This window comes from Podarcis bocagei (assembly GCF_964188305.1).
Source record: "Podarcis bocagei genome assembly, chromosome: 10".
Taxonomy (NCBI): Eukaryota; Metazoa; Chordata; class Lepidosauria; order Squamata; family Lacertidae; genus Podarcis; species Podarcis bocagei.
The window spans coordinates 78,280,991-78,298,630 of NC_138135.1; the positions used below are offsets into that span (position 1 = coordinate 78,280,991).

Consider the following 17,640-nt stretch of genomic DNA (forward strand, 5'->3'; position numbering starts at 1 on the left):
AAGCTGGTGTGCTAGAGGCGGAGACTCAGACGGGTCTTCGCCGGTCTGACCTAGAAGAAGTAGGGCTGCATATTGCAGTGTGGAAATGGAAGCTGTAATCCAATAAAGACTCTTTTAACCTGAACGCTGGCTAACGTGGTCCTATGTGAGCTGGGACTGAGTGGCAGCCCTGACAATTACAATTTGAAATCCATAGAATGAAATACAATATAAGAAATGTAAAAAGCAATAAAATACAGTTAAATATCAGTCTATTTAATGCAATGGATGTGCCACCCCCCATCTTCAACCATAACTCAGCAAGCATGCTGTGGACCACCTGAGTGAAGCTGTGGTCCATGGATCACAGTTTGGCCTGGCCTGAACAGATGTTAGCTAACTTTTCCAGAAGAATGGGTAGCTCACTGGGAGCTCAGCACCACCCCATTACTAGACAAATCGATTTCGGAAACAACTACAGTGGTGCCTCGCAAGACGAAATTAATCTGTTCCTCGAGTCTCTTCGTCTAGCGGTTTTTTCGTCTTGCGAAGCAACCCTATTAGCGGCTTAGCGGATTAGTGCTATTAGCGGTTTAGCGGCTATTAAAGGCTTAGTGGCTATTAAAGGCTTAGCGGCTTAGCGGCTAAAAGGCTATTAGCGGCTTAGCGGCTTAGAAAAAGGGGGGGAGCGGAAAAAATCGGAACACTCGCAAGACGTTTTCGTCTTGCAAAGCAAGCCCATAGGGAAAATCATCTTGCGAAGCAGCTCAAAAACGGAAAACCCTTTTGTCTAGCGGGTTTTCCGTCTTGCGAGGCATTCATCTTGCGGGGCACCACTGTAGGTCCAAGTCCGCCTTTGAAGGCAAAAGCCATACCCACCAATGGAGAAGGGAACAGACTACCTGTTTATCTTGTTTTCTAGTTTTTCTTAAAAAAGAAAAAAACTTGAATGGTAGCCATAAAGAAGGGCAGGGGATCACCATGCATGGGGGGGGGGGAGATTAACCTGCCCAACCTGCCCAGTAAAAATGCACCCCCCCCAAAGCTCCTATTTGCCCCTTGAGGAAGGCTGCCATTGATTTATTGGCATAATCATCAACCTTTGTGTAAATGCTACCACCTCGGCTTTGCAAAATATGCCAGTTATTGTAGAAACAGTAAAATTGCCAAATTTGTTTGCTTCTCCAAGTTTGCTCTATTTAACATTTGCAGATTTCCTGAAGGACATCAAGGGCATAGGAAAGCCAAGACGCCAATATTAAAGGCACTCAGCCAGACTGCAATTAAACACTTTAACAAGTCAAGGCCAAGTATAGATAGTGGAAGACTGAATACACTACAAGTTGGAGTTTAACAATATATAATAAAAATCAAGGAAGATATTGGTTTTGTCTCAGTCCCTAGATCAAATGCTTTAACAAAAGGGATTAAATGCATATTAAGTTTCACTGCAATATATTTAAATTTAAATGCTCATAACATTTTGTAATCGTATATCTATTGGGGGGAATCTACTTGATTTTAGAAAGCTTGTGTGCTATTAAAAGGTTGTGCAGCAATCCAGCACACATTGTTTTGTCTTTCTATTCATTTCAGCTATTTACAGGGCTGTTTCCCTAACAGTTTTCAATTGTTATTGTTGTTGTTGTTTTATTTTTACCCCGCCCATCTGACTGTCTTGCCCCAGCCACTCTTGGTGACTTCCAACATATATAAAAGCATAATTAAACATTACACATTAAAAGTTTTCCCTATACAGGGAAAATCTCACCAAACTAAATGTATTTTGGATCGCTTGCACACCATTAACTGGGAAAATTGGTGCTCTGGTGCCTGCCTCATCCCCTACAACTCTGAGTATTTTCTATTAATATATGACATCCTATGTATCTTTGATATAAGAGAAACAAAGTGTCTTTCACGATGATGAATAAGGCAGAAGAATAAACCACAATGGGTAAAACCAAGAACAAACCTTGGCTTCAATAGCTTCAGGCACTTACTTGGACATGAAAGCCCCACATCTGATTCTAGCGTCACTTCCCTCAGGGAAAAGAAGTTCAGGGCTGTGCAATACATCAACCAACACCGAAAATTCAGCCTGCATCATGGGGTTGAACTGCTGTTCCAAGGAGGCTACAACATCCTAAAAAATAAAACACCAAGAGGAAAGTGTCCAGTTTAGTTGGAACTGGCCATCTGTTTAATGTCTGCTGCTAGTTTTCCAATCATGAAGTAGAACGAGTCCTCATTTTTCAACATTTTTCCCAATCTGTGATGTGGACTGGGATGACCAGATGAAAATAGTAGTCATATACCAGAAACACATAACACTCAGACAACATGTTAATTTCATCCAGACACTCAAACATATATCGCCGCTATATTTATAACATGATGTTTTCACTAGACGCCTCTATGCAAGAACATAACAAATTGGATCTAAATGGTTCCCTAATCTGACAAAAAGAGTCTTCTCTGGACAGAATGGCTCCTTCTGTTGGAGGAAGTAAACCAACTAATCATTAGTGTGTAGTAACAGCTATGTAAGCATTTATTTTCAAAAGACAGAACATTATGCTAACATCAGATATGCCAGCACACATTTTGGATGAAAGCATCATTCAGGAGGAAAGAAGACAAACTTCTGTCATTGACATGAAAGAGTGAGAAACCACCATAAGTGGGACAGGAGTTCAGTGTGGACGGATGGAGAACAATTCTACCCTACCACTTCTCTGTCTCTGATATCCTTCACTACTTACCTAGTGTTAGTGGGCACCTCTATGGACCCATATATGCTCATATTCCAATTGGTGGCCTAAAACGCATCAACCTGTGATTTACCCGCCCATCTTGTCAACTGAGAAAGGGGAGGGCCTATGATTCAAAACATAATCACTGAGCCTTACATGTTAGAGTAAAAGGGGTTGAATTAAAATTGCGTCAAAACAAGGGCTGCCTCCTTCCTTTCACGATGGAAGATCACTGAGTCCATCAGCTTTGTAGGTTTTTTTTAAATGTAGCAGGAAAACTTGTAGCAAGAGAGATATAAGTGTGACTAAACTTGCTGTGCCACAGAACACCATGAGACTCTTCAATATACATAATAAATAGTTGCATTTTCCAATAGAAAAGTCTTGAGTTCCCCAACACTCTAGGCAGTCCATAAAAAGTCAATGAGGGTGCAAATTGGCTGCTTAGTTTGTTGAGAAGTTTTAAGATTCGAATTTGGAAACGCTTGTGGATTTTGTGGCATGCTGGTCCTAAGCATTGTGTTCTCCAGCACCTCATATACAATTTTTAAAAAACCAATAATATACAGACTGTAAACATGTGCCATTTTCTACCACACCTGTAGTTTCTCAATGATATTCCTGTAATCCCAAGAAGGTCCTCCGAGTGCTTCTTTAAAGCGAGGTCCGCTGCGGGCAGACATTCTCCAACCCATCACTGCTCTCTGCACCATATTAGAATGACTCTTCATGAAAAGTGTATTAACTTGGCTGTCCAAATCCACAGGGATTGCAATTCCACGGTTCTTTGCTTTGGAAGAATGCATTTGGAATAGAAAAATCTTAGTACAGATGCAAACATAATAATCCAAGTAAAAGGATGGGAAGTAGACATGGCATATAAGAAGGTAATGTTGCTGAAATTGGAAACTTTGGAGACAGAAAAAGACTAGGCTTGCAAACAGACTAAACTTCTAAGGGTGGTGGGAAACCCACCACTGCCTAGGATTCTCCATGGGCATAGAGTGACATCACTCTGTATGCTGGCACCTCTCTAAAAAAAGCTACCGGAATTTTTCGCCCCATAAGACGCACTTTTTCCCCTCCAAAAATGAAGGGGAAATCGGGGTGCGTCTTATGGGGCGAATGCCTGCAAGCCTCGCGCGCCCGGCAGGAGGTCCCACCGGGTGCGCGAGGCTTGGGGCAGCAGCCTGTCGCCCGAAGCATGGGGAGCCATCCGGAGGGCTCCCCCTGCTTCGGGCGAGTGTCTGCAAGCCTCGCGCTCCCGGCAGGAGGTCCCACCGGGTGCGCGAGGCTTGGGGCGGCAGCTTGTCGCCCGAAGCACGGGGAGCCCTCCGGAGGGCTCCCCCTGCTTCGGGCGAGTGTCTGCAAGCCTCGCGCACCCGGCAGGAGGTCCCACCGGGTGTGCGAGGCTTGGGGCGGCAGCCTGTCGCCCGAAGCACGGGGAGCCCTCCGGAGGGCTCCCCCTGCTTCGGGCCAGTGTCTGCAAGCCTCGCGCACCTGGCAGGAGGTCCCACCGGGTGCGCGAGGCTTGGGGCGGCAGCCTGTCGCCCGAAGCACGGGGAGCCCTCCGGAGGGCTCCCCCTGCTTCGGGCCAGTGTCTGCAAGCCTCGCGCACCCGGCAGGAGGTCCCACCGGGTGCGCGAGGCTTGGGGCGGCAGCCTGTCGCCCGAAGCACGGGGAGCCCTCGGGAGGGCAGCCTGTCACCCGAAGCACGGGGAGCCCTCCGGAGGGCTTCCCCTGCTTCGGGCGAGTGTCAGCAAGCCTCGCGCTCCCGGCAGGAGGTCCCACCGGGTGCGCGAGGCTTGGGGCGGCAGCTAAAGGCACAGAATCTCAGGGAAGCTGTTTTTTTAGAACAAAAACAGAGATGTTTGGGGGAATTTTGGAACAGAGAAGTGGCGGCCTTTGCCTTTTCGGAAATAGTTGTCTGTGTTTTAAAAAAGGAAGTTCCTTTACTGAATGAGTTACACATGTTTGCATTTAATCTCTAAGGCCTATGTCCTGGGAGACCAGGTAAAAATTTCACTTAGCCATAATAATAAGAGTAATTTATTATTTATACCCCGCCCATCTGGCTGTGTTTCCCCTAGCCACTCTGGGTGGCTCCCAACAGAATAAAACATCAAACTTAAAAACTTCCCTTAAAAAGGTGTCCTAAAAGTCAGATAGTTGTTTATCCCCTTGACATCTGAAGGGAGTGTGTTCCACAGGGCAGGCGCCACTACTGAGAAGGCCCTCTGCCTGGTTCCCTGTAACCTCACCTCTCACAGTGAGGGAACCGCCAGAAGGCTCTCATTGCTGGACCTCATCGCTGAACGATGGGGGCGGAGACGCTCCTTCAGGTATACTGGGCCAAGGCCATTTAGGGCTTTAAAGGTCAACACCAACACTTTGAATTCTGCTCGGAAATGTACTGGGAGCCAATGTAGCTCTTTCAGTAGACCATTCCCAGTCACCAGTCTAGCTGCCACATTTTGGATTAGTTGAAGTTTCCGGGTCATTTAAAGGTAGCCCCACACAGAGCACATTGCAGTAGTCCAAGCGGGAGGTAACTAAAGTATACACCACTCTGGTGAGACATTCTGCAGACAGGTAGGGTCTCAGCCTGTGTACCAGATGGAGCTGGTAGACAGCTGCCCTGGACACAGAATTGACCTGCGCCTCCATGGACCGCTGTGAGTCCAAAATGACTCCCAGGCTGTGCACCTGGTCCTTCAGGGACACAGTTACCCCATTCACCTGCCCGCCCCCTGTCCCCCCAAAAAGAGTACTTCTGTCTTGTCAGGATTCAACCTCAATTTGTTAGCTGCCATCCATCCTCCAACCACCTCCAGGCACTCATACAGGAACTTCACCACCTTCACTGGTTCTGATTTAGATCATATTTTGTTACATTGTGCGAAGTATGAGCAGGCCAGGGCTGAACTGATACTACCCTTGCTGGTGCCTTTCCCGGGAAAGTCAGAGGCTCACTATGTCAGGTTCCTACTGGAAGACCGGACAAAAGCTAGAATGTTGGCAGTGGCAAAGTTTTTATCGGTGGTTGCAAGAACAAACGAGCCCTATATTCCAAACAAAGTGCTTGATTAACCTGGAGGTAGACTGTATGAACTCTGTATTAATTTGTAATGTTTTGTTGGGTCTTTGGACCGTAATAAAGATTGATGATGAAATTTAAAAGAGAGGTAAAGCTGGGTATCATCCACATATTGATGTACACCCAGCCCAAACCCCCTGATGATCTCTCCCAGCAGCTTCATATACATGTTAAAAAGCATGGGGGAGAAGACAGAACCCTGAGGCACCCCACAAGTGGGAGCCCAGGGGTCCAAACACTCATCTTCCCACACCACTTTCTGGACAGGACCCGGGAGGAAGGAGCGGAACCACTATACTTCTTTAGATGGTCCAGAAGGATGTTGTGGTCAATGGTATCAAAGGCTGCTGAAAGATCCAGCAGAACTAGGAAACAGTTTTCACCTTTGTCCCTAGCCTACCAGAAATCATTGACCAGTGGGACCAAGGCAGTTTCAGTCCCATGATGAGGCCTGAATCCCAATTAGAAGGGATCCAAATGGCCCGCATCCTTCAGGCGTGCCTGGAGTTGTTCCGCAACCACCCGCTCAATCACCTTGCCCAAGAATGGAAGATTTGAGACTGGGTGATAGTTGGCCATATCGGCCGGGTCCAAATATGTTTTTTTAAGGAGTGGTTGAATAACCGCCTCTTTCAGTGGGTCTGGGAAGCCTCCCTCACAGAGGGAAGCATTCACCACTTTGCAGAGCCCATCACCCAGCCCTTCTCAGCTTGCTTTTATTTGCCAAGATGGGCAAGGATCAAGGAGACAGATGGACGGTTTCACTCATCCAAGCAGCCTGCCCACATCCTCGGAGGTAACATACTGAAATTGATCCCATGCAACTTAAGCCGCCCTGGCCCTGCTCTCACGGTAGAATCTATCTCTTTCTGAACCTGAGCTACTTTATCTGCAAAAATCTTGGGGTCCTTACCACGCCCCAATGGTGCAGATGATTCCATTAAATTACAAACCACCTGAAAAAGTCTCCTGCTTCTGTTTTCTGCAGATCCAATAGAGGCGGTGAAGAAGGTCCTCTTCGCCATTGCTATCACCACTTGGTAGGCTCAACATTGAGCTTTAACCCGTGTCTGGTCAGATTCAGAGTGAGTTTTCCCCCACCGGCGCTCTAGCCATCCCAGCAATTGTTTCAGCACCCTCAGCTGAGGGGGAAACCATGGGGCAGTCCAGGCTCCATGTACTCGCAGAGGGCGCTTTGGAGCCAGAGAGTCAATGGCCCTGGTTAATTCCGCATTCCAGCGGGTCACCAGGGAATTCCGCATTCCAGCGGGTCACCAGGGGAAGGATATCAGCATGGGATAAAACATCCCCTACCACTCTCTGGAAACCACTTTGATCCATTAAATGGCGGGGGTGGACCATCCGAATCGGTTCCACCTCCCTGCAGAGGCAATGGGTCACGGAAAAGTCCAGTTGCACCAGGAAGTGATCTGACCATGGCACTTCTTTTGCTTTGCTTTTACTTAGTGTCAGTGGGTACATCAATAGAGGTGAACACCAGGTCTAAGGTATGTCCACGACTATGAGTTGGGCCAAACTTATTCAGGGACAGCCCCATGGAGGCCATGCTTTCCATGAAGTCCCAAGCGGCCCTTGTATGGTCGTGTCGGCATGGATGTTTAAAACCCCTAGGACAGCTAAACTAGGTGTCTCCAGGAGAACATCCACCACAACCTGAAGCAGCTTGGGCAGGGAATCCTTGGTGCAGTGGGGAGGCTGGTACACCAAAAGTAATCCTTGCCCAATTTCCAGAACATGCACTCAGAAAACTGGGTCTTCCCAATAGGACGCCTGATGCAGGCTAATGACTTCCTAAAAATCACTGCAACCCCCCCTCCCCACCCATATGACCTGGATTGCTGTGCAGAAGAGAAACCTGGTGGACAAGCAGCGGCAAGAACAGGACCATGCGCCTCATCCAACTGAGTCCCTGTTACACATGCCAGGTCAAGTCCCCCATCCATGATCAAGTAATGGATGGCAGTGGTCTTGTGAATCCTTGACCTGGCATTGCACAGCAGCACCTTCAGGTCATGTGGGTCTCCCTTGTTGATTCCAGTATCCATCCGGTCAAGACCAGACCCCGGAGCAGAGATAGTCTCCAAACTGTGGGATGTAAACACAGGAGCAGTCAATGACAACATTCCTAGAGTGTACATGTTAGAACATGGGGAGGGATGTCTGTCTAACAAGCAGGTAAACTTCCTGGGGACGGACTTCCTCCGCATGTGACCAGAGGTGGGTGTGGCCTCACCTGTGCAGGTAATGACAAAAGCACAGGGCAGGCAGCCATCTCTCTCTCTCTGCCATCACCTTTCAAAGAAGCAGGATGCCCTCTTGGCTCTCAGCCAAGAGAGGAGAGGCCTATCTTCCTATAAGATAGATTCTAAGTGTATTTTACCTTTTTAAGCCTGTCTGCCATCTGGGATCATATTGTGAACAGATCGTGAGTAAACTCTTTTATACTTTTATAAAGACTGTGTTGTGTCTTGTATTTTAAGAGGGAACAAAAGGGGAAATTACCAGAGTACCGTATTTTTCGCACTATAGGACGCACTTTTTCCCCTCCAAAAATGAAGGGGAAATGTGTGTGCGTCCTATGGTGCGAATGCAGGCTTTTGCTGAAGCCTGGCGAGCGAGAGGGGTCCGTGCGCACCGACCCCTCTCGCTCTCCAGGCTTCAGGAAGCTATCCCAAGTCTTGCAAGCCCGGCGGGATGTCCCGCGGGCTCGCAAGGCTTGCGGGCAGCAGCCTGCACCCAAAAGCTGGGGACAGCGGGGAGGCGCAAGGCCGCCACCCCGCTATTCCCCAACCTGATCTGGAGGCTGGCGGGGGGAGAAGCAAGCCTGCTTCTCCCCCCCCCCCACATCCCCACAACCTCCAGATCAGGTCGGGGAATAGCGGGATGGCAGCGCTCCGCCATCCCGCTATTCCCCGACCTGATCTGGAGGCTGGGGGTGGGAGAAGCAAGCCTGCTTCTCCCCCCCCAGCCCCACAAGCTCGGGGGATAGGGGGATGGCGAAGCGCCGCCATCCCGCTATTCCCCGACCTGATCTGGAGGCTGGCGGGGGAAGAAGCAAGCTTGCTTCTCCCCCCCCCCAGCCCCACAAGCTCGGGGGATAGGGGGATGGCGAAGCGCCACCATCCCGCTATTACCCGACCTGATCTGGAGGCTGGGGGTGGGAGAAGCAAGCCTGCTTCTCCCCCCCCCCCACATCCCCACAACCTCCAGATCAGGTCGGGGAATAGCGGGATGGCAGCGCTCCGCCATCCCGCTATTCCCCGACCTGATCTGGAGGCTGGGGGTGGGAGAAGCAAGCCTGCTTCTCCCCCCCCCAGCCCCACAAGCTCGGGGGATAGGGGGATGGCGAAGCGCCGCCATCCCGCTATTCCCCGACCTGATCTGGAGGCTGGGGGTGGGAGAAGCAAGCCTGCTTCTCCCCCCCCAGCCCCACAAGCTCGGGGGATAGGGGGATGGCGAAGCGCCGCCATCCCGCTATTCCCTGACCTGATCTGGAGGCTGGGGGTGGGAGAAGCAAGCATGCTTCTCCCCCCCACCAGCCCCACAACCTCCAGATCAGGTCGGGGAATAGCGGGATGGCGGCGCTCCTGCTTCTGCCCCCCACCAGCCCCACAACCTCCAGGCTTCAGCGCGCCCTTCCCGCTGTCCCCCGACTTGGTTAGAAGGCTGGGGGGGGAGCCTGCTCCTCCCCGCCGCCAGCCCCGCAAACTCGGGAGACAGCGGGAGAGGCGCAGCGCGCCTTTCCCTCTGTCCCCCAACTTGGCTAGAAGGCTGGCGGGGGGCGAAGCCTGCTCCTCCCCGTCGCCAGCCCCGCAAACTCGGGGGACAGCGGGAGAGGCGCAGTGCGCCCTTCCAGCTGTCCCCCGACTTGGTTAGAAGGCTGGCCCAGCCCCGCAAACTCGGGGGACAGCGGGAGAGGCGCAGTGCGCCATCCCGCTGTCTCCCGACATGGTTTGGAGGCTGGCGGAAGGCTTCCTCCTCCCCCAGCCCCGCAAGCTCCCAGAGCGATGCCAAAGCTGCGCGCAGCTTCGGCATGGCTCTGGGTCCCGTTCTGGGGGAGGGGGAAGCTCGGGCTTCCCCGCCCCAGCCCCGCGCCTGGCGGGGGGGGGGATAAATTTTTTTTGCCTTTATTCCCCCCCCCCCAAATCTAGGTGCGTCCTATGGACCGGTGCGTCCAATAGTACGAAAAATACGGTAATTATTATAGAGGTTCTAGCGAACCTGTGCACACGTTACCGTTGCGAACTTAAAGGGGAATGTTTGTAAACTCTGCTGATATTTTGGGAACTTGTTAGCACAAGTTGGATAAGGATATAATTAGTCAATATATCCTCTCCTGCACCCCAGAACATTCCCACAAAGGGTTAGTGGCCCCAGTATTGCATATTTCTGCGTATTTTTGAAGGATTGCATTGGATTGTGATTTTGAGTTGAGTAGTATTTTTCTGAGTTAACTTCCTGGTAAGCACATGGTCCTTTGTTCCATTGTGCAGTGGGGATTAAGCACCCCCCCCTTCCCTCAGAGTTCACAGTGACCCAAGGCAGTGAAGAATTGTTTTGTATTTTGAGATTTTTGAGATTTTGATTTTAAAATTTTGAGAAATTTTTGAAATTTTGAAGAATTTTCAAATTTTGGATTTTAAGATGGCTGGAGCAGCTTTTGATAGTGATGCAAAGCTAGGAATGCCTGTGCTGAATGAGTACAATTTCATGCACTGGAAGCAGCGCTTGATAGCGTGTTTAGATTATAAGCACATTTTGGAAGCTTTAAACCCTCAACCTACGGGATCGTCTGAGGAAGCTATAGCCAAAATAAGTGCTTGGAAACGCATGAACAGCGAAGCTAGACACATAATTTTGAGTGGACTTCGTGATGAGCAGCTATCATTAATAAATAGTACAGATGATGCATCTCAAATCTTAAGAGATATTGAGCGCTGTCAGAGCTGCTTCCAGATCCTAGCTCACAGAGGATCACGCTAGCCAGCGGTCACTTATAAAAGTCTTTTATTGAGTTACAGTTTCCATTCTCAAGCTGCTGCGTGCAACTCTACGTCTTATGGGTTAGACCGGCGAAGCTCCGTCTGAGTCTCCGCCCCCTGTACACCAGCTAAGTACCCTAGCCTTACTCCACCTTTTCCGCCTGACCGTTCTTCTCTGGGTCCCTCTGCCCCCCGTGGTCTCTTCCTTCCGGGACGCTTCTGACGCTGACCCCCCGGACCCTTCTGTCTCCTTGCGTCGGGCTTTAGGACCTGGCTCCCTTTCCGGGCTGCTTACTGCGCCACCTTCCTGTGCATTTGAACTTGGCGCGCGCGCCCAACCTTCCACTTTCCGCCTAACCGTTTCTTCGCTCCCCGATGGAGGTGTGGCCACTCCTGACTCCTGCCCTCCCTCCTACCTGGCGCCCTTCCTCTCCACTGCGTTCTGTTGGTGATGCTGGTCCCGATTTCCAACTGCTGCTCTCTGAGCCCCCTCTGGACCCTTCTTCCTGGGGTGTCTCCCTAGGCTCCCCCCTTGCTCTGGCCACTGGCGCCCCTTCCTGTGAATCTTCTGATTCACTGGAAAGACTCGGAGATCTCGGGTCGTCGTCATCGCTCATCTTTTCTTCTGCCTCCTCCCCTTCGCTCTCTGTTTCCTCCCTTGCCCTTGCCTCTGCTCCTGAACCCCTGACAAGCGCGTATATGGAGAATCTAGCATAAACAGCTTCAGAAACTTGGTGTGTAAATTAACCAGATTGAGGATGAATTCAAAAGAGGAATTCACAGAGCACATCAACAAATTTACAGAGATTATTCAAAGAATTGATCTGACTCCCAAAGCTTTTGATGAGGATACAAAGATAGCATTTTTGTTATCATCACTTGGACCACGTTTTAGCGCATTTGTAAGTTTGATGGCTCATAGACAAGGTCTGACTTTTAAAGACTTGATTGGTTATTTAAAAGAAGAATGCAGAGATAGAGCTGAATCTCCAGTGAGAAATGCTAGAAGCAAGGACAGCAGTTATGCATCTAGGCAATGTACAAAGTCCAAAGAGTTGCCTAAGAAAGTGAATTGCTTCAATTGTAACAAAGAAGGACACATTGCAAAGAACTGCAGAGCTCCTAAAGCGAAGAAACCCCACCCCTTTCAGCCAAAAGGGGAAAAGAAGGGGAAATGTGAATGCACATGGTTACTGCAAGAAAGGAATTTAGCTGTCCAGAATCGTGAAAATAAACGTAATAAATGGATTTTAGATTCAGGTGCCAGTTCGCATTTTTCATATAAAAAGGACTATTTTAATGAGATTAATGAGATAAATGATGAAGAAGGATCTGAAATTGAGATTGCAGATGGCAACATTGTTAAAGCAAAAGGTGCAGGTTCCATGAGCCTGAAATGCAATATAAACAATGAATGCATTGAGAACACAATCTCTAGAGTTTTGTACGTTCCAGAGCTGAGCTGCAATTTAATCAGCGTGTCCACTTTGGACAAGAAAGGTTTCCAGATCACATTTGGAAATGGAGAATGTAAAGTGACTAGAAATGGCAAAGTGTTTGCTCAAGCAAAGCTAATAAATGGTGTATATGAGCTTGATCTTTCAGAGAACCAGTCTGCAAAAGTGGCACATTCCAGCCAGAAGGATGAAGCAGATCTGGACCTGTGGCACAGAAGGCTTGGACACAGAGACACCAACGTCATTCTGGATCTACAGAAAAGAGATCTTGTAAGAGGTTTGCAGGTAAAGCAGAGCAACAAAGCTCCAACAAAGTGCATAAGCTGTATTACTGAGAAGGCTGTAAAACCTTCATTTCCACGTTGTGCAGAACAAAGAAGCAACAAAGTGCTTGACATAGTGCACACTGACATATGTGGACCCATGAATGTTCCCTCACTGGGAAAGAATAGATATATTTTAATATTTCTGGATGACTTTTCAAGATTTTGTGTTGTATATTTCCTCAAAGAGAAGAGTGAGACAGTGGAGAAGCTCCAAGAATACATTGCCATGGTCAAGAATAAATTCCAGAGAGCTCCAGCTGTGTTAATGAGTGACAATGGAGGTGAGTACTGCTCAAATGAAATGCAGGCTCTCCTGGCCAAGGAAGGAATTGCACACGTAACCACAATTCCTTACACACCACAGCAGAATGCCATAGCTGAGAGAAAGTTTAGGTCCATTATGGACATGACAAGGTGCATGCTAAAGGATGCACGTTTGCCACACAAGCTGTGGGCCGAAGGAGTGTACACGTCGGTCTATTTGCAGAATAGACTGCCAACTAAAGGTGCAGAGCGCACACCATTTGAACTTTGGCATGGGAAAGCTCCCAATTTGTCGCAAATACGTGTGTTTGGAAGTCCGTGTTACTTCCACGTGCCCAAGGAACACAGACACAAGCTTGACTCCAGGGCAAAAGCAGGTATCCTTGTGGGATATGCTTCTGGGGGCAAAGGATACAGAATTATGGACTTACAAACTGGTAAGACAAATGCATACCATGCGGTTTATTTTGATGAATATGGAAAAGTAGACACTAAGAACACTGTTGTGGATTCTTCAGATGAGTCGGAAAGGACTCAAGAGTTTGTATATTTCCCTTTTGAGACCCCACAAAGTAATTATCTGCCTTCGAGTGTTACAGCGTCCCCTACAGGCGACGCACCAGAAGACGCAGAGGACCAGAACCCTGGCGGGACCAGAGACGAAGATGAGGACTCAGATGGGGACATGCCTGCGTTGGAGGAGGATGAGGAAGCTGATGCGGTCGCAGAACCAGAAGTCAGACGCTCATCCAGAACCAACAAAGGTGTCCCACCAGTACGGTTGTCCTACCTTGCAGGGTCGGCGTTTCCACAGGAACCTTCCACTTGGGAAGAGATACAGGAGATGCCAGCTGCAGAAGCCAGTCTCTGGAGGAAGGCCGCGCAGGAGGAGATGGATGCACTGCATCAGAACAAGACCTGGACACTCACTGAGCTGCCTCCCGGTAAGAAGGCCATTGGCAGTAAATGGGTTTTCAAGGTTAAGAAGGGGTCAGAAGGAGAAGTGCAGCGCTACAAAGCTAGACTTGTAGCACAGGGATTTTCACAGCGTTTTGGTGAAGACTATGATGAAGTTTTTGCACCAACTGTGAGGTACGGCAGCGTAAGAATGCTTTTAAGCATTGCAGCCTCCAAGAAAATGAGGGTGAAACACATTGACATTGCTACCGCTTTTCTACATGGGCAGATTTCAGAAGAAATTTACATGAAGCAGCCCAAGGGTTTTGTAAAACCACATGAGGCACATCTAGTGTGCAAACTGCAGAAAGGACTTTATGGACTTAAACAGGCTGCCAGAGCCTGGAACCAGAAGTTGCATAAAATGCTGACGCAACTTGGGTACAAGCAAGGCGACGCTGACAAGTGCTTGTACAGTAAGTCAAATAATGGACAATTCTCATATATCCTAGCATTTGTTGATGACCTGATTATTGCCACAGCAAGTGAGAAAGACTATACACAGATAGTAAAACACCTTAGCAAGGAGGTGGAGGTCAAGGAGCTAGGAGATGTCCAGTACTACCTCGGGATCCAGGTGGAAAGAGAAGAGGACGGCTCATTTCTTCTCAGCCAAAGACAGAAGATCCACGAGCTAATTGAGCACATGCAGATGCAAGACGCACATCCAGTTGCTACACCGATGGCTACTGACTTCCTGAAGAATCAGCAGGATTCGAAGCAGTTGCCAGATAACAATGACTACAGGTCGGCGATTGGTAAACTTTTGTATTTAGTTACCACATGTAGACCTGACTTAGCTAATGCTGTGGGGATTCTTAGCAGAAAAGTGAATTCTCCCACTGAGCATGATTGGGCAGGTGTAAAGAGGGTGGTGCGATATTTGAAGGGTACCATGAATTGTAAATTAAGGTTACCAGCTGTCAGAGACCCTAAGTTGGTTGGGTATACTGATGCTGATTGGGCTGGGGATAATGCTGATTATAAATCAACAAGTGGTCATGTTTTTATGTTTGGGGATGGACCTGTTTCATGGGGCAGTTATAAACAGAGCTGTGTAGCATTATCTTCCACAGAATCAGAATACGTTGCAGCAACAGAAGCCTGTAGAGAGATCGCCTGGCTTGATCAACTCATAAAGGACTTTGGGTTGGTGAGAAAAGGGCCTGTCAGCTTGCTAGAGGACAATCAAAGTTGCCTGAAGCTGACGCAGAGTGAAAAGTTCCTGGCCAGAACAAAACACATTGGGGTTAAATACCACTACATACGCCAGATGATCCAGGATGGACTTGTGGAACTATCCTACTGCAGCACCCAAGAGATGACTGCTGACATCCTGACGAAACCCCTACCAAGAGAGAGTTTCCAGAATCTACGTGTCAAGCTGGGACTCTGGGTGGTTGAATAAAGTTGCTTATGTTTTGTATATGTTGTATTGCCTGAGAAGGGGTATGTGGGATGTAAACACAGGAGCAGTCAATGACAATATTCCTAGAGTGTACATGTTAGAACATGGGGAGGGATGTCTGTCTAACAAGCAGGTAAACTTCCTGGGGACGGACTTCCTCCGCATGTGACCAGAGGTGGGTGTGGCCTCACCTGTGCAGGTAATGACAAAAGCACAGGGCAGGCAGCCATCTCTCTCTCTCTGCCATCACCTTTCGAAGAAGCAGGATGCCCTCTTGGCTCTCAGCCAAGAGAGGAGAGGCCTATCTTCCTATAAGATAGATTCTAAGTGTATTTTACCTTTTTAAGCCTGTCTGCCATCTGGGATCATATTGTGAACAGATCGTGAGTAAACTCTTTTATACTTTTATAAAGGCTGTGTTGTGTCTTGTATTTTAAGAGGGAACAAAAGGGGAAATTACCAGAGTAATTATTATAGAGGTTCTAGCAAACCTGTGCACACGTTACCGTTGCGAACTTAAAGGGGAATGTTTGTAAACTCTGCTGATATTTTGGGAACTTGTTAGCACAAGTTGGATAAGGATATAATTAGTCAATATATCCTCTCCTGCACCCCAGAACATTCCCACACAAACAACAACTAAACCTGCCTCCTCGGTAATAAGCAGTCTGGTCTTAGCATAACTTCTCCTCCTGCCTGAGTGGTGCGCTCCCCCATACGCCTCTTCCTCCGCCAGTGGTCACGGCCTCCTTGTATCCCAATGTGAGGTCAAAGCCTATATCTAGGAAATAATAAGACTTAACCTGGGGGTGGGGCACAAGGAGAAAGAAAGGGGGAGTTGAAATGGGTCTGAAAACCATGACTGGTGCTAAGTATGATTTGGCATAATGTCTGAATCAACAACAAAAAAGTTAAAAGCTATTATTTCAAGGGCAGAAGAGGAAATCATGAACATGAATTCTGTAAGGATGGAAAGCAAAAGCAGACAACAAGATGCCTGTTGTGCATCTGTACATTTACATTTGCAAGTTTATGCCATGCCTTGAGCTCTAAATAATGATCAGGGTAAGCCATGGTTTCACATTATGTTTGAACTGAGCCTAAGATGTACACCTTCTACTAGGAGCAATAGAGTGGCGTTTCCCTCAAGTGCTTCCTACATCTTCTAAGAGAGGCAGTGTGGAGCAGATGATAGGGTCTTGGGCTGACAAGGTCAGGGTTCAAAACAGGACAACAAAAGGGTGCATATGTACCAGGTCCCAAGCCAGCAAGGGACCCGACTCTGAATCAAACCCTTCATAAACAGTAACTGCTTTGCACATACTTTCAGTTGTACTTCCCCTTTGTCTATTTTAAAGGGCAGTGAGGACCAGGGACTCTTCACACAAAACTCTAAGTCAGGGTTTGGCCAGGTCTCATAGTTAAGACCTTTCGTCGTTAACTACAAGCTATAATCCAAAACAAACCAATCCACTGTTATGTTGTTCCTGTAAACCCAGGAAAAACAACAGAGTTTTGTGGCACTTTGAAGGCAAACGATTTTACCATGGCACAAGTTTTTGTGCCATGTTACCCTGTGTTACCCTGTGTTACCAAATTCAGTGTAACCCTGAATTGGAGATAGATAGATAGATAGATAGATAGATAGATAGATAGATGATAGATAGATAGATAGATAGATAGATAGATAGATAGATAGATAGATAGATAGATATAGATATAGATATAGATATAGATATAGATATAGATATAGATATAGATATAGATATAGATATAGATATAGATAGACAGACAGACCAGGGGGCAGTGACTTGAAAGGGAGAGTGCAATATGAATCACACAAACTACAATATATCAAGAGGTTCAATGCTATCACTTTTGGAATGAAATCAGCACAATGGATTTTTCAAAATCACACTACATATGTTAATTGGCTTACCAATGCCTGGATGAATGTGTTGTTAAATACTGTTTGGGGTTAATGGCCACTCTGAATGGCCACTCTGAATGCCATTTTCTTCTGACTCACAGTTTACTATCTGTCTCTCCCCTCCCCCATGCAAGAAACCATTTCACACATCTGATGAAGTAGACTGTAGTCCACAAAAGCTCACACTTTTAATAAATTTGTTAGACTTTAAGGTACTACAAGATTCCTGGTTGTTTCTGAAATCAGAAACTAACATTGCTACCCCTTCAGAAATAGTATATCCAGGAACATATGAATAAATTGTAGAGCATGAGGGCTGAAACGGTCACATTCCTACAGATCTTACAGGCATTATTTGAAGTGAGCAAGCCACTTTCTTCCGTCAAGCACTATGATTTTTCAAAGACTTGCAGCTAATTAAAACTATCACAAAGAAAGCCAAGTGAAAATATGTTCCTTTGTT

At 47.8% G+C, this 17,640-nt stretch overlaps 1 protein-coding gene across 7 annotated transcripts in view; it reads right to left on the minus strand.

Annotated features, from left to right (window-relative positions):
• The window catches only part of ITPR2 (inositol 1,4,5-trisphosphate receptor type 2), a 390,831-nt gene that overhangs the window by 162,438 nt on the left and 210,753 nt on the right, over nt 1–17,640 (minus strand). For all 7 annotated transcript variants that reach the window (XM_081210608.1, XM_081210607.1, XM_081210606.1 and 4 more), the window contains 2 exons: nt 3,335–3,525; nt 1,983–2,125 (listed from right to left, as the gene is read on the minus strand). In XM_081210608.1, the coding sequence (XP_081066734.1) occupies nt 1,983–2,125; nt 3,335–3,525 (334 nt within the window). The remainder of the gene's footprint in view (nt 1–1,982; nt 2,126–3,334; nt 3,526–17,640) is intronic.